The following is a 17,708-nucleotide window of genomic DNA, read 5'->3' on the forward strand; positions in this document are numbered from 1 at the left end:
AATGCAATCACACCACAATATGCAGTAAGTAGTGCCTTTCAACTTCAAGCCAAAGCACCCAAGCCACCATTTGCAGTAAGTAGTGCCTTTCAACTTCAAGCCAAAGCACCCAAGCACCCACGCCACCATTTGCAGTAAGTAATGCCTTTCAACTTCAAGCCAAAGCACCCACCACCATTTGCAGTAAGTAGTGCCCTTCAACTTCAAGTACTGCCTTTCAAATTCAAGCCAAAGCACCCAAGCCACCATTTGCAGTAAGTAGTGCCTTTCAACTTCAAGCCAATGCACCCAAGCCACCATTTGCAGTAAGAAGTGCCTTGCAACTTCAAGCCAAAGCACCCAAGCCACCATTTGCAGTAAGTAGTGCCTTTTAACTTCAAGGCAAAGCACCCAAGACACCATTTGCAGTAAGTAGTGCCTTTTAACTTCAAGCCAAAGCACCCAAGACACCATTTGCAGTAAGTAGTGCCTTTCAACTTCAAGCAAAGCACCAAAACCACCATTTGCAGTAAGTAGTGCCTTTCAACCTCAAGCCAAAGCACCCAAGCACACATGCCACCATTTGCAGTAAGTGGTGCCTTTCAACTTCATGCCACGATTTGTAGTTAGTGCCTTTCAACTTCAAGCCAAAGCACCCAAGCCACCATTTGCAGTAAGATCACATGTCGTGAAGGATTCCTGAACAACTTGCAAGACTTCTTTTTCTGAGACTAACCTAAAGAGATTAAAACAAAGAGGATGAAGCCACAAGAAAAGGTGAGCGGTGTGTATTTCAGAAAAGCATGTAAAAGGAGGCATTCTCCCAACCAATCACCCCTTTCCCTCATCAAAGATCTTGTGGCCCACAATTTCTTACAGATGATAAATCGTGTTTGATGACGATGCAGGCATATTAACACAAAAAAAAAAGGATGCTGCGTCAGTTATAGAGTTACTGATGTTGACAAAATATCCTACAAGTCTGAAGAACATGAATCAGAAGGTACACACGAGTTAAGCAAGATGTTCAGTTGCTGAAACCAGTTGACCAGTTGAGAATATGCAAAAAACTCATAATTTGTCTGTGATGTTTAAAAGTGTTGCACCAATGCATGTATCAATATGAGAAAAGGAAAACAAATATGAATACAACAATGAAAATAAGTTTGTCCTTTGCAGTAATTATCATTATGGAAATGTTATCAGCAAAAGCTCTAACTTTTTCATCTGGTATTGTTTTTTTAGCTCAATCACTTGCTTTGCATAATATGTTCTTCTTCAAGATGGACCATTTTCAGATGTTGCTCTTTCTCGGCATATTTTCACAACGTCATCTCCAGTGATTTGGTTGGTGGTGCTGGAGAAGGGGTCCTGGTGAGGCGTCGTTTGATGGTTGACAACCTGTCGTTTAGGTACATAACGTCTTCAGAAGTTTATACATTAAGGAATTTACCAACAAAATGCCCATATCAAATTCAACTTTTGCATAAGCATTTTGATCATCATTACACACACATAAAAAAATCTACAGTGCACATAATTCTATGATTCACGGTTCACGGACCAGGAAAGATCTTCAGAGATGTGCACGCCCAGGAATTTGAAGCTTTGATCCTTTCAACCATCGACCCATTGATATAAATGGGGCTATTGGTCCCCCTCCTACTCCTTCCAAAGTCCACAATCAGTTCCTTGGTTTTGCTGGTGTTGAGGGCCAGGTTATTGCGCTGGCACCATATGGACAGTTGCTCGATCTCTCTTCTATACTCTGACTCATCCCCACCAGTGATACATCCCATAACAGTGGTGTCGTCAGCGAACGTGATGATGGAGTTCGCACTGTGACTGGCTAAGCAGTCATTAGTATAGAGTGAATACAGCAGGGGGCTGAGCACGCAGCCTTGAGGTGCTCCCGAGCTGATTGTTATCGAGGCTGACACATCTCCATCAATACGAACAGACTGTGGTCTGTGAATGAGGAAGTCGAGGATCCAATTGCAGAGGGATGCGCAGAGACCCAGTTCTGCGAGTTTGGTAACCAGCTTGGAGCAGATGATTGTGTTAAATGCCGAGCTGTAATCGATGAATAACAGCCTGACATATCAGTTTTTGTTGTCCAAGTGGTACAGAGCGGAGTGGAGGGCCAGCGAAATCACATCCACCGTTGATCTGTTATGGCGGTAAGCAAACTGCAGTGGGTCCAGGTTTTTGTCGAGGTAGGAGTTGATTTGCTCCATGATCAACCTCTCATTAGTGCCACTGGTCTTACTTGGGCACTGGTATAATTGATGCCCTTTTAAAGCAGGTGGGGACCTCAGACCTCAGAAGTGAGAGGTTGAAAATATCCGTAAAAACTCCAGCCAGTTGGTCCGCACAGGTTTTTAGAACACGATCGGGTATACCATCAGGTCCAGGTGCTTTTCGGGGGTTCACCCCTCTGAAGGATTTCCTGACGTTGGCCTCTGTGACTGAGACTGAAATGCCATCACAGCGAATGGGGGATCGGGAAGGCACATCAGTATTCTCCCTGTGAAAGTGTGCGTAAAACGCATTGAGCTCATCAGGGAGTGATGTTTCGTCGACATTCGAGCTGCCTCCTGGGTTTGCCTTGTAGGAGATGATTGCATTCAGGCCCCGCCACAGCTGCCGAACATCTATCTCATCCTCCAGTTTGGAGCAGAAGTCCCTTTTGGCCTTTTTGATGGCCTTACCAAGGTTGTATCTGGACTTCATGTAGGCCACTGTATCATTGGAAGTGAATGCCCTGTGTCTGGACTTCAGAAGAGTGCGGTTCTCAAAGTTCATCCAAGGTTTCTGATTGGGAAACACTCGGAAGGTTTTTGTAGGGATGCAGTCCTCCACACATTTCTTTACGAAGTCTGTAACGACTGTGGCGTATTCGTTCAAGTCCGTTGCCGAGTCCTTGAACATTGCCCAGTCTACAGACTCCAAACAGTCCTGGAGTTGTTCCTCTGCCCCCCAAGACCAGCTCTGTACTGTCCTCACTTCTGGGGGTGCGCTCTTCAATTGCTGCCTGTATGGTCGGATTTACCGAAGTGAGGGCGAGGCATAGAACGATAGGCATTCTTGATGGTGGTGTAGCATTGGCCGAGGGTGTTAGGTCCTCTGGTGCAGCAGGAGACATGTTGGTGGAAGTTAGGGAGTGATTTATTTAGGTTTGCCTTATTGAAGTCCCCAGCAATAGTGGTAAATGCCTCGGGGTAAGACGTCTGACTCTCCATACCCCCTGATCCCTTTACCCACAAGGGTCACATCTAACTCCCTCTTAAAGATAGCCAATTAACTGGCCTCAACTACATTCTGTGGCAGACAATTCCAGAGATTCACCACTCTCTGTGTGAACAATCTTTTTCTCATCTCGGTCCTAAAAGATTTTCCCCTTTTCTCCATTGCCTCTAATTCCTTTTTTGAACTTCTCCGACTTCTTCAAATACCCTCGCCTCCACAACCCGCTAGGGAGAGAAAGTTCCAGAGATTCAACATTGCATGAAAAAATGTCATCCAGTCATTCTCTACACATATATAGGTTGACATGCTACTACAATGCATTATCATTGTGGCTAATCCCGAGGAAACATATTTAAATCAATTGTTCACTTACAGTCCCTTGATGGTCCACTAAACAACTTAATTTAATTGGATCTGTAAAATGGAACCTTAAGTAAAATCAGGTTTTATTTTTTTTAACCTTAAGTAAAATCAGATACCGCTGGAAATACTCAACGGGACAGATGACGTCGAAGAAAGAGAAAGTGTCAACTTCTCGGATTTGTACCATATGCTAATTCGGGATAGATAAGAGCTCTATTTCCATTGGCTGAAATTTAGGAACGTTTCTCTATTAGTCTTCTATAGAAAGCCAATCAAAAACAAAGATTGACCAATGAAAAACGGCTCCATCTTCTGTCCATGACGAAGCTATAAAAGAACCTGCGACCGTTGTTTCGGAATCATTTGGTTTCTGTGGAGTAGAGCGAAGATGTCAGGAAGAGGTAAAACTGGTGGGAAAGTTCGCGCCAAAACAAAGACCCGTTCTTCCCGAGCTGGTTTGCAATTCCCTGTTGGACGAATCCATCGATTGTTACGAAAAGGTCACTATGCTGAGCGCATTGGTGCTGGCGCTCCGGTTTATTTAGCGGCGGTGCTCGAATACCTGACAGCGGAGATTTTGGAACTGGCGGGAAACGCGGCCCGCGACAACAAGAAGACCAGGATCATCCCCCGCCACCTGCAACTCGCCGTCCGCAACGATGAGGAGCTCAACAAGCTGTTGGGTGGGGTCACCATTGCCCAAGGTGGGGTTTTGCCCAATATCCAGGCTGTACTGCTACCCAAGAAAACCGGCCAACAAAGCAAAGTTTATGTCTAAATGACATAAACATAATTCAACTAAACACAAAAAGGCTCTTTTAAGAGCCACTAAAGCTATCCCTAAAGAGTTTTATCCTGGTGTAATACATTTTAACAAATCTATTTATTGTTGTAGCATGGAAACGCCCTTCGCACCATTGATTCGATGCCGAGTATAAGTAAACCGTTATCCCACTTTGTCATCAACTCGATGTACATTGGGGGAATTTAATGTGCGATTATTTTACAAATCCACTCGTCTTTCAGATGTGGGAGGACGAGAGGGCCGATTAATTTACATCGTTACGGACAATGTGTGAAGTCCACATATGCAGCACCCGAGATCAGGATCCAGCGTGCAGCCTGTTACCACGTTATTTGATATGTTTCTGTGAATATAAGACGAATATTTTTTTAAATAATGAAAAAAAACATTACGCAGTAAGGAATGCAGACAAGATTTACGCAGGCTACGACTTTATTTCTTGGAGCACAGGAGGTTGAGAGATGATTTTATGGAGGTGTACAAGATCATGGGGGGGAATATTATGGTAGATGCACTGTATTTTACAGAATAGGACAATCAATAACCATGGGACAAATGTTTAAGGTGACGGGACTGACTCAATATGTACCTGGGTAGGGCAACTTTTTGACACAAAGCATAGTCTCTTCTTGAGTATGGCGTGCACAGCCTAAAGTTGTAGGACAACTTGTTCTATTTGATCTTATTTGATTGTACACGCCAGGTTGATTGCATTCGTCAAAACAGGGCGGACCACGTGAAGGTTGCAATCTCCCACCTCACAGAGCATAGTGGGTATGTGGAATAAGTTGTCAAGGGGGGAAGTTGAAGGAGATGCTAGACAACATGATGGCGATGATGGAGGCAGAGACTCTCACAAAGTTTAAGTATCTCGACAAGCTGTTAAATCACCAAGGAAGAGAATGATATAGACTACTAAATGCTTATCAATGTAGTTCACTCCACGAGGAAGTGATTTCAGATTCTTACAACATTTTGGAAGATGATAACTAGTGTCTCCAGAGCCACCTGTTCCCAAAGTGTGGAATATAATGCTCTTGGGTTTTTAGTGGTGCTTGACTGATAGATATTTGGAACAAATGGATATTACTTATATTGATAACCAAACATCCATCACAGTGGATTCCACATTCCTCATTATGATGGAAGGCAATAAAGTTCAATCCTCTTCCTCTTGTTTTCCTGCGGTCGGGGCAGTAAAACCATCCACAGCGGTAGTGATCAAAGCCGCTGCAGCCAACGATTGAAGGCCCCTTTGGGGCGATCAAACATCCCGCGTCAGGGTGGTTGAAACACTCCGCGCCATGGAGCTCCCAAGTCAGTCTCTTCTTAGCAGAGACCGTGCGCTTCACGATGTTAAAGTCCACAGACCCCCCCCCCCCCGGTTGGATCTTCAATCCCCAGCAAAGTGATCACAAGCTCTGCGATGTTAGGCCGCAATGGGGACGGAGATACGATATGGAAAAAAGAGCCAACCTGGGCTCACCAAAATCACTATTCAATGCATTTTAATGAATATAAAGTACTTCACGAATATTAGATGATAGTGGTAGCAGACGCATGTGTCTGTTGTGTAGAATCAAATGGGTGTTACCGAATAATTGCACATTGCACGATAACTGACTTGCATTTCTATCATATTTTGTGGTATCAAACTTGGGATAATGCAGTTTAGGTTTCACCGCCTTGCAGCTGGGTTACCCGTCCATTTTTGTAGCTGTTAATTGAGTGTTTGGGTTATTTTTAGTCAAATCGCCAGACCCAAAGAAATTTGGGCGTACTCACTGTGAATGCGCCAGGCCAAATGGAAGTCTGAAAAAGTTACTTTTATAACAACTAAACCAGGTTCGCGTCTTAATAAACAGACACCACACAAACTGTTTGGTAGACCAGTTCAAAACTTTACTTAACATCGACCGATGGAAGGGAGCGAGAATTCCAGCTAAGTGACCAATGTAGACACTCAACTGTCCCCGGTCCTCTTCTCTGAACAACAGAATTACATTGCCTTAAATAGGGTTTTTTTTTGTCCCCTTAACACCTTCCACAGACATTAATCATGTCAGAGGTACAGGAAAAGGTTTCCACAGATTGCATCACATCAAAGGCCTTTTGTTTACATGGTACAAGATATACTAAAAACATTGACCATTTGTTTTATCATTTTATTTCCACTTCCCTGGTTTTTCTTTGTCATTTGGTCCCTCATAAACATAGGCCATCTGGTTTATTGCCTCTTGCTTCAAAGATGTGACCACCTATGTCTCTCTTCCTCTATCACCTCCTCCCCCATAAACATTGGTCTTTTGCTTTATGGTATCTCACTTCAAAGATTTGACTTGCTATGTCTCTCTTTCTTGTTGTCACTTCCTCACTTGGGAGACAATGTTATGGTATTTATTATCCCACACACTGCAACCTTAGACAAGCCTAATTTGACACTAAATATAAACTAAGCTAGCCCTGAAACCTATTTAAATTTTTTTCTTATTTTTGTAACTTTATTTGGCTTCATCAAGTCCTTGGGCATGGCGGTGACCCACTTGGCTTAGATGGTTCACAGGTTGGTGTCCTGTGTCACAGGGTGTTATGATAAAGGCAGCACAAACATTAGGGTAGCACTGTGCTACATACAGCAAATTATCTACTTGCCAATTTTACTTCAAAATCACTTTCCATTCCAATGACTTAACCAGACCTCGACCACTTATGATATTGCAATTCCTTGGTTTTTCTTAACATTTTTCTTGTTACTCTCTTGCAGACTTTTCATGTGTTATTTATGAATGATTTACGTTTTTGTGCGTTTGTCATCCTGCTGCAAACAAGATTTCATTTGTACCTGTACGCCAACAATAAACTTGATTTGACAAATTAAATAACATTCTAATCACATGTATAATCACAGTATACAGAAATGGTTCTACATTATTTGTTAATTTATTGTATGGACAAAGCTAATCAACAGTTGAAGAGAAGAAGTTAAATGCAAATAATTAGCTGTAGTCAATTTAACATTGCTGACTGAGCCATTTATTTTAAATGTTGGTGACCTTGTTGAGGGTTTGCTCAATGTATTGAATGAAATCATTTAAATAAGAATCATGTAAAAATTGAACAATGATGATACACATCAAGATTTTGTAACAGAAAGGAATGTAAAAATGAATTAAGAACTTTCTGGAGTGTGCAATATGTTCAGAATTGTAAAATGCAATGCTAAATTTAGCTCACAAGGATAGCAGAAAAAATTCCTAAAGTCAATCAAATATTCAAAATGAAATTGTCCAAATAAACAATCTTTAGGATATTCTAAGGCCATTCAAAAAACATTAACATTTCTGAAATAGACTGTTTCATTTGCAGGTTTGAAATTTAAAACCAGCCAACGGCCACCAGTAAACCGTTTAGAGTAACCGGACGTCTCATTTGCATAGACGGATCGAAATATACTTGAAAACTGCAGAGTCACAGCCAATGAGAAAGCTGTATCCTTCCACATTTCAACCAATGAGATTAAAGAATGTCGATGACGAGTTTAGATGCTCCAATAACACAGCGTTCCAAGGATCAAAGATCCTAGAGGAGCCCCTCTATAATCTTTGCCAAGGATGGTCAGAGAGAAATTTGGACTGTGCGTGTTTAGACATCGTGGGAAGAGGGTCTGAGTTTAGAACAACGCAGAAATAACGACACCAAAGGATGAATTTATAGTGCCATATTTCAATTTATTTCTGGGAGCCTTATTTGTGCCTTTATCGTTTAATGTGTACATTACGGCGCTACGACTTCATTTCCGGGGCTTTATTCCACGTTTCGGATACTTACAATGTAAGTTACATTGGGTTGAGTTTATTTAAATGGAGAGGCAAACAGTAACCCGATTCAACTGTTGTCGGTCCGATTGCAAAAATGAATTGCTCCACCGCCCCTGGCAAAGCGTTTCAGGCACACAATCTGTGTGAAAAACATTACCCCATACACCTCCTTTAAAATTTCTCTCACCTTAAAGCGTTAAGCTTGTAGTCTTTGACAGATTCATCATGGGGAAAATACTTCTGTCTCTCCTATCTGATTCATAATTGTACGATGAGGTCTCCATCATGGCCTCTCTGCCTTTTGCTGTGTGTGAAGGACTCCTGACCAAAGATACTATATCCGCTCTAGTATCTTTGCTCATGACCAGTCTTGTTGCCATTGAGGCGCTGCTTACCAGGCTTTTGCCCAGGGCTCATCGACGGTAGCGTCTTCGGGCGAATTTTTACCCCTGTGAGCACTGTGAGCATAACTTCTTACAGCCCGACATGGAGGGGGTTTAAATCTTCAACAAATGCATTTGAAATGAAAACAATAAAAAACACCTGCATATATCCATTTTGTCATATATTATCACCAGAGCACAAACAAATCAATAATTGGAGAGTAAACTTTGATTTAATTACATTTATAACCATATAACAATTACAGCACGGAAACAGGCCATCTCGGCCCTTGTGGTCCGTGCCGAACACCTATTCTTTCCTAGTCCCATCTACATGCACTCAGACCATAACCCTCCTTTCCCGTCCATATACCCATCCAATTTATTTTAAAATGATAAAATCGAACCTGCCTCCACCACTTCCACTGGAGGCTCATTCCACACAGCTACCACTATGAGTAAAGAAGTACCCCCTCATGTTACGCAGGTTTTTGTTTTCATTATTCGTTATACCGCAAAAAATGCGCTTATTAAATTGTTAATTTATAAATTCCAATCCCCCTATATGAAATATTGCAAATGAAACTTCATACAAAAGTTTTGGCCTTTAGATAACATTTTTTTGTGTCTCTGAAAAGAGCCGTTGTCCCTGTAATCAATGATCTGCCTTTATTCATGTGCTCTCGTGCTGCTCCGAACCAGCTTTCTGAGAGTGCGATGTTGCAAGGAGAGGTTCCTCTGCTTTCTTCTGCGGCCTAGTTAGTTTCCTCTGCTTTGCCCGTTGGTGCTTTTTCTTCCCGCCTTTTCTGGCTGCTTTTCACCTCGGAGGATTTATACGTTTTCTGCCGCCTTCACCAACTTCCTGCGGCCGCCGTCCTTCATTCTCCGCGCGTGCAGTGTCAGTCATGTCTGCAATAAAACCCCTTTCCCATTTGATCTCTGCGCGGCTGACGCTCCCAGGAATGAAATGTAGCACCAATATGTCATTATGCGACTTGTTAATTGGTAGTTAAATTCACAATCAAACGTTGTAGTCTCGTGATAAAATAGTTCATTGTCATTGATCATAACCAAAAGCACATTAATTGCACAGTACAGTATGTGAGAGAATAGGGCGATATTACAAATGCGTAGGAAGGAAAAGGTATAAACCGAAAATAACCACAACAAGTTTGAGTAAGTAGGTGGTCAGAAAATGGGTGCCATTCAGGTCCAGACCCTGCTTCATTAATATATTAATAATGTACGAGTCTTGTACTTCCCGAGAAAATTTGAAACTTTAAATTCCCGCACTTGATCTAACAAGCTTTGGTGACTGATACACGGGATGTGTGGACATCCACCATATGTCAGCTCAGAAGGGCAAACGCCAATAGACTGGTGGGCATGCTAAATTGATGTCTCATTCTTAATCATCCTATTAAGTGTAGATAACATTTACAATCTGTGGATGTACATGTAGCGTTTTCTCGATACCACTCAATATCCCGCCAATAATAAACAGTATGAACATCTACCTTACTTCACTCAGACCCGTCACGGATTTCAGATCCACTTTTCTTCTACCTTATCTCCAAGGATCTGACTCGCCACTATGCACACGGGGCCCCACCAATTCTACCCGACACAGCCGTAGTCCGAACGAATCCCAAGACAACAGGCGGCTTGTAAAATAACTTTACAACCGGTCTTGTCAACGGGATTAGACTCCGCACAGCAAGTGATTGCGGCACCATTTCACCTAAACCTCTGTGGAGACAGTAATATAACAGGACAAGGTCGCACTTCTTTCTGCTGCCAGGTCGGTGGCTCTTAAAAGAGCCGTTCGTTATCGGTGTTACAGGGGCTGGGTTCAGGCGCGCTCCCCACGGATGCGGCGGGCCAGATGGATGTCTTTGGGCATGATGGTGACTCGCTTGGCGTGGATGGCGCACAGATTGGTGTCCTCAAAGAGCCCCACCAGGTAAGCCTCACAGGCCTCCTGCAGGGCCATGATGGCCGAGCTCTGGAAGCGCAGGTCTGTCTTGAAGTCCTGAGCGATCTCCCGCACCAGGCGCTGGAAGGGCAGTTTACGGATGAGCAGCTCGGTGGATTTCTGGTAGCGCCGGATCTCTCTCAGGGCCACAGTGCCGGGCCGGTAGCGATGAGGCTTCTTCACTCCGCCCGTGGCTGGGGCGCTCTTCCTCGCTGCTTTGGTCGCCAGTTGTTTGCGAGGAGCTTTCCCTCCGGTCGATTTACGCGCTGTCTGCTTGGTCCGGGCCATTACCTTTCAACAATGAGAGCTCAGTGAAATACAGGAACTGATGGACGGAGGCGGATCTGGGAGCGGCTTTTAAAGCTTTGGTGAAGGGCCGGCCCACAGCTTCTGATTGGCTGGGGGTATACGCGGTCTATCCCAGTGTCCCAGTGCTGCGATTGGCTGCAGGTCTGTCAGCTCCAGCCGGCAGTTTCAGAAGGTCTGAGGCCGGCCTAGACTGGGCCGAGGTGCTTTTTCGTTTCATTTCGTGACTCACATCCCATATCTACCTCTATTTATACCATACTGTGTAGAAATATTATAGAAATCATACCTGAAACTCGTCAAGAACAAATCCTGCACATATTTTTTTAATATCGAAAAACCCTCCAATTTTCCAGGTAATAATTGTCCATTTAAAGCACTTTGACATTGAGTCTGACGCCTGTCGACCAATAACGCGCTTTGTTTCAGGCTAGCTAGACAGAGAGCACCCTGGAATCATTGTTCTTGGTTCTTGGTTTCCTGGACCTCCAAAAATATTCCAAATGGAATTTAAACTGGAGGTGGTGGAGGGAGGACAAGCAAAAAAAGGGTTCTTGGAGAATAAGAACTACCTTAAATGTAGTTGCGTCTGGTTGGGTGAAGACTATTCCATGCTTTAATTGTGCGGGGGAAGAATGAATTGCTGTACACATCTGTCTTGGTAGCTTGACCCCCACCAACACACGGGGTGATTCACTGTGCATGCACACCTTTGAAAGAGTTCAACTTTGAGTAATACCCAACTGTAATGAAGGAACAATGTTCTCCAAAAAGTCCAGTCCAACACATGATTATTATCGTGAGATTGTAGTGTTTTCTTTCGTACATCGAATGCACTAATATAAACAAATAAAAATGCAATGTTTCTGTTTGTAAACTAGCCATTCACAACATACCCACCTATGAAATCTAAATCAAAAGATTGGGAAAATAAATAATTATATAGTTTACTTTTGCTGTTTAGTGTGTCAAATTAAGTGTTAAGGACCTTGGGCGACCTAATCCGCGAGTTCTGGCGAGTTTGCCCATGACTCATACTCACAGTACGCTCGACATGAGGTTGTAGGAGGTTTTCATAACTCTCCTTCATGCTCGAGAGTGGTCTCCGCGTACTCGAGGCCTCAGCTAAGTTGCGTCGTTTTTTTCAATATGTTAAAAATTGCCGGGTACAAAAAGGTCGCCATGGAAAAAAATCGATACTTTTTTTACTCGTACGTTTAGTTGTAGTAGGTCATAATGTTAGTCATAGGTAATCGAGGGTAGTCAAAGGTAGTCGAGGGAAGTCGTAGTCTTCATCATAGTCGAAGTGAGGTCGAAGGAGATCGATGAAGGTAGTCTTCACTTTCCACTATTCGGTGTCCAATTTTCCCGAAGTTAGTCGTAGTTAGTCTTCAACATAGTCGAAGTAGGTCGTAGGAGGTCTTCTGCATTGTCGAAGGAGGTCTTCAACATGCCATTTTTTCAAACGCTTCTAAACTCGCCAATTACGTCTCACAAGTGGGACAGCCCCTTTACTGAGTTTATAAACTTCCATTAGCTGTTGAGTCTGGAACAAGATGTAAAATTCTTATTTTTTTATCAACTCAAATCTTAGCCATCTGCTGTGCATTTCTGGTTTACGACAATCAAGAAACGTGCCAATCCGACATCAAAGAACAAAACACATTTTGGTCTTACTTCAACAACATATTGCTCTGGGGAGCTGAATTACGTGCTGTGGGCTATTTACTTCCTGGCTCAGGGAGATCACTTAACGGAGTGAGAGAGAGAGCCCGGTGCAGAGCAGCTAGCCTTCCGCCTAGTAGCGATCCGACAAACACCACCTTCACTGGTTGCGTCTGTACCGAAGAACACCATGGCTGGCTGGCGTGGCGGGCCAGCAGAAGGCGCTGAGGTGGCGGCCGGTTCCGCATCCGGTCCCGGCAGACGCTCGCAGTCACCAGAGCTTTCCAACGAGCTGGTGGAGAGTTCCTTTCCACAGCGTGTGGGGAGTCTGGCCTAGGTCAGCATGGCCTGGGCTGCACAAAGTAGTAGTGGCCTTACATCGCCCGGCGTGGCTTTAATGGCCGCGGTACTTACTTACCATCGCCCGCCGGAGGCTTTGACTCTGACATTGGGAGAAGAATGGGGAGTGCAGGGGAGAGATAAGTCTTTGCCTTCCATCACAGTGAGGAGGAGATTCACTGTGATGGATGCTTGTGTAAATTGTGTTGTGTCTTGGTTCTTCTACTTGTTTGTATGACTGCAGAAACCTTATTTCGTTGAGGTTCAAATGACAACAAAATAAATTGTATCATTGTATGTCTCAGTAAACATGGCTGGGCCACCAGGGGTAGAGTTGCAGGGAGGGCAGGATCATTGAGAAGGAGGGGGTTGGGGATCATGTCAGCAACTCACTCACTCAAGGGCCTGTCCCACTGCGGGGTCCTAATTCACGAGTTTAGAAGAGTTTGCCCTCGACTCATACTCGCAGCATGGTCAAAACGAGTTCCTAGGAGGTCTTTGTAACTCTCCTTTATGCTCGAGAATAGTCCCTGCGTACTCAAGGCCTCAGCTAAGTCGCTGCGTTTTTATCAACATGCTGAAAAATACCTGCGAGTAAAAAAAGGTCACCATGGAAAAAAATCGATATTTTTTTACTTGTAGGATTAATTGAGGTAGGTCGCAATTGAGGTAGGTCGTAATGCTATCATAGGTAGTCGATGGCAATCGAAGGTAAAGCTCGTTGAGAAAAAAAAGTAAGTAAACCGACTGGTAATTTTAAATGCCTGCTAAACTTTATTAAAAGTTGTCTGGCTTCTTAAAATTGTCTCCACTCGACCGCCGGGCCTGGACAGCGGAACCGGGCGCCACCACAGCACCTTCTGCTGGCCCGCCTGCCACGGTGCCCTTCAGCACAGGTGCAACCCAGGGAGGTTGGTGGGTAGCTACAGGGCAGAAGGCTGCCGGCTTCGTCCTGAGCTCTCACTCTCTCTCTCTCTCTCTCTATTATGTGATCTCCCTGAGCAAGGAAGTAAATAGCTGGCAGCACGGAATCCAGCTCCCCATAGGGTAATATTAAGCTACCTATTATGGAGCACAAAGGGGCGCTGTTAATTTTTCTAATACATTTTTGAATTATATATTAATTAGCATGCAACTATTGACACTGATGAGTTACGAATTCCTTCTTAATGATATGTACCTAAATCTGTGCCAAATTTCATGTGGATATCAGACATGGGTCACGAAAGTTCAATTCTAGACGCTTTTTTGATAAATAAATGAAGGGTCTGTGTATACATGAACCTGCATCTATTTTTTTGTGTAGTTTCGACTTCTCAGGGTGATTTCCATTGACTGACATTTTGGAACATTTCATTAAGTTCTGCAATGGAAGGCCATGAGAAACAAAGGGAGATCAATTGACCAATTAAAACAGCTCAATTTCTGTATGTTGCTGTAGTGTAAGGGTTAAACTGACAGTTTCAACAAAAATGTGCAATGGAGTTATCAGCTAAGTTAGCAGCCCTTACATTCCATAGGCTCTCAAAAACAAGTTTATCTCCTCGCACCTGTGTTCATTGCCTGGGAACGTAGACTTGGGTAAGGCTGCACTGGCGAACAAAACACAACAGCAATGTTTGGGTAGACCACCCACACCACGTGCTGCTATTAGAGCAAAAACATTGCAGACAAAGGGGGCTTCTGTTTGGGGAGGGGGCAGTGACACGGTCTGCTCCGATAAAAAAATGCCATAAAGATTGGACCGTGTCACGAACGTTGCCAGGTGATTTTGAACAGAAACATCGGAAGGGTCTCTGCTGAGCGAATTGACACTTGAATACCCGTATTCAACACGTGAACCCGCTTCAACACGTCGTAGATGTATGCACTGTGGCAGTGCCTCCTTGTTTTTTTGTGTTTCATTTCACCTTGATCTCCCTTTTTAGTCTTTGCTCCCATTTTCGACGCTCTGCATTTTGGTACCAATTCAGCATGGTCGGACATGGACATTACACCAAAGGTGTATCGTGCGCGCTATTTAATGGTTGACTATACAAATGAGGAATAATAAAACGAAGGATTCCTATTGGTGGACTGGCTCTTGCTTTGTCCTCTCCAGTGCGAGCTGTGTATTAATTGTTGCCAGTTGGCCAATCAGAAACGTCCGCAGTGTTTCATGCAAATAACAATGCCGAGCGCGCAATACACTGAATCCACGTGACCGCTATTCTGAGACAATTTCGGTTGATTTCGGCTACATTCATGACGCTCTTCATTTCCTAAACCTCCGACTAAAAATTATTATTGTCGTTTAATTAGCTGGGGAAGTTATCAACCATGCTTAAGCAAACAGATAAATACAGATGCTGGAAGGTGAAATATACCGAAAAATGCTGAAAATTTTCAGCAGACGTGGCTGCATGTGTGCAGAGAGAACAAGCTCATGGTTTAGTTCGAGGGGCTGACGCGCTGAGTGTTTCCAGCATTCTCTTTCTATTTCCAAACGCACGTACACTGATGATATATGCAGACAATGTGCAAATTCAGTAGTGTACACACTTATATTTAAACAAAACACCCTTACCATTCATGTGCCCCTCTGGGGTGATAGCCCTTCCGTTGTTTGATGGTGTCGCCCAAAGATCCTATAGCAGAGCTCTGCTATAGGATCTTTGGTGTCGCCATCGGAATCTGCCCCACAATGCCCAGCAGCAGACTGGCCTTCTTCCACAGAGAATGTATAAAGCAAAGATTGAGACTGAGACTGATCCCATCCCCCCCAATCCTTTCCACACGTCACTTTAATTTCATGTATTTTGTGTTTTTATGGCTGTTGGCAGATCAATTTCCCTCCTGGGATCAATAAAGTTCTATTGTATCGTATCGTATTTGACTTACTCTGAATACAGTTTTTTGGGGGGAAAATATGAGAATGTGCTAACAGCACCCATAGTCAGGATCAAAGATCTTATAGCAGAGCAAGATGGGCTACTCCTGCGAAATGCAATGGGCTGACATGTAGTACGCTATGGAGGGGATCCTGGGCATTTTTCCACGCCCATTTTAGCAACCTGAGCCTACCTGATCCGACCCGACTCGCAGTGTAATCAATGTTGCGGGGCAACAGTTTGTGTGGGTTAGATTCATAAATCTGTCAGTTCATACTTCTTGTCAAGAATAAAAATTGACTCTGGTAATTGTCTTTTTTAATGTTTTTTAAATCATTTCTTTGGTCAGGATTGAATCTTGGTCATAGGAAGCTGTGAGGTTACCTCAAAAGTTGCTCCATCACAGCACAGATCTTTGCAATTTCATAGAAGCAGTCAGTCGGGAGGCAACAAAACATCAACACTGCCAGTGTGGAGCAACTACAGAACACACTGCAGTTACTGGGTTGGTTTATTCTGACAACATCTCCAAAACCTATGACCACTGTGACCAAGAAGACTAGGGTAGGAGGGGGGTGGCAGCCTCTCTGAGCCCCCCCCCCCCCCCCCCCCATACACACACTAGCCCCCCCCCCCCCATGATATTATACTAATATTATTCATAGGCTGCTTTTAACCCATCCCCCGCCCTGGGAGGAGGGAGGGGGGCAGAGAGGGGTTGGGGGGGGGGGGCAGAGAGGGAGGGGGGGAGAGGAAGGGGGGGGGCAGAAATTGGGGGGGGCAGAGAGGGAGGGGGGGGGGGGGCAGAGAGGGAGGGGGGGGGGCAGAGAGGGAGGGGGGCAGAGAGGAGAGGGGGGCAGAGAGGGAGGGGGGAGCAGAGAGGGAGGGGGGAGCAGAGGGGAGGGGGGGAGAGAGGGAGGGGGGCAGAGAGGGAGGGGGGCAGAGAGGGAGGGGGGGGGGGGAGGGGGGGAGAGGGGGGGGGGGGGGGGGGTCAGAGAATATAATATAATGCCTTTTAATGTCATTCAAACAGCTTGGCTTGAATGAAATTTCATTTTCTGCAGTCTTAACATTACAAAAAAAAAACCAAGACCCACACTTAACACAATTTACACAAACTTGCATCACAGTGAATCTCCAACACCTCCTCACTGTGATGGAAGGCAAAAGTCTTATCTCTTCCCTGTTCTTCTCCCGCGGTCCAGCAGTCCAACTGCAACGTCAAGGTGAACTGGGGCTCCCGATGTTAAAGCCCCCGGCAGGCGATGGTAAGTCCCGCGGCCGTTAAGCCGCATCGGGCGATGTTAGGCCCCGCTCCAAGTCCTTTAACCCCGCGATTCTGGTGGGAGAAGTTGCCGTTGCAGAAGCTCCGAAAAGCGGTCTCCCACCAGGGACCTGCGAGCTCCTGATGTTATCGCCAACAGGGCCTGCAGACGGAGCGTACGAAGCTCCGGTCGGGTTGCAGACGCGCGCCACCGCAGCTCCACCCGCTCCAAAGTCGGCCAGTTCCGCGATGGCAGGTCCGCAGGCTTCGCGACTGGAGCCCTCAGGTTGGTCCTGGCCAGAGTCCGCCGCCGGCTCCACGATGTTAGGCCTAACGACATCGGAGACCCGACAGGGAAATAGTTGAGTCCCCGTACAGGGAAGAGATTAAACAGTTTCTCCCACCACCCACATATACACAGCTAAAAAAATAATAAAAACTAGAATCAAAACATACATTTAACGTGACAAAAATTAAAAAAAAAAACAGACGGACTGCTGTTGAGCCACTGCCGTTAGGCGCTGCAACACCACACCAAGAGGGAGGGGAGGCAGAGAAGGAGGGCGGATGAGAGGGTGGGGGGGCAGAGAGGGGAGGGGCAGAGAGGGAGTGGGGGGAAGAGAGAGGGGGGGGGAAGGAAGGGAGGGGGGGGGGGAGGGGAGGGGGGGAGGGGGAGAGAGAGGAAGGCAGAG

The 17,708-nt window shown here is 45.0% G+C and overlaps 1 protein-coding gene across 1 annotated transcript; it reads left to right on the plus strand.

Annotated features, from left to right (window-relative positions):
• The first annotated feature begins 3,969 nt into the window (after positions 1-3,969).
• On the plus strand, positions 3,970-4,369 carry LOC129715336 (histone H2A-like). Its single transcript, XM_055665209.1, has one exon. The coding sequence runs from the start codon at positions 3,980-3,982 to the stop codon at positions 4,367-4,369; it is 390 nt and encodes a 129-aa protein (XP_055521184.1). The 5' UTR covers positions 3,970-3,979.
• The last annotated feature ends 13,339 nt before the right edge of the window (positions 4,370-17,708 follow it).

This window comes from Leucoraja erinacea, unplaced genomic scaffold (assembly GCF_028641065.1).
Source record: "Leucoraja erinacea ecotype New England unplaced genomic scaffold, Leri_hhj_1 Leri_112S, whole genome shotgun sequence".
NCBI classification, from domain to species: domain Eukaryota; kingdom Metazoa; phylum Chordata; class Chondrichthyes; order Rajiformes; family Rajidae; genus Leucoraja; species Leucoraja erinaceus.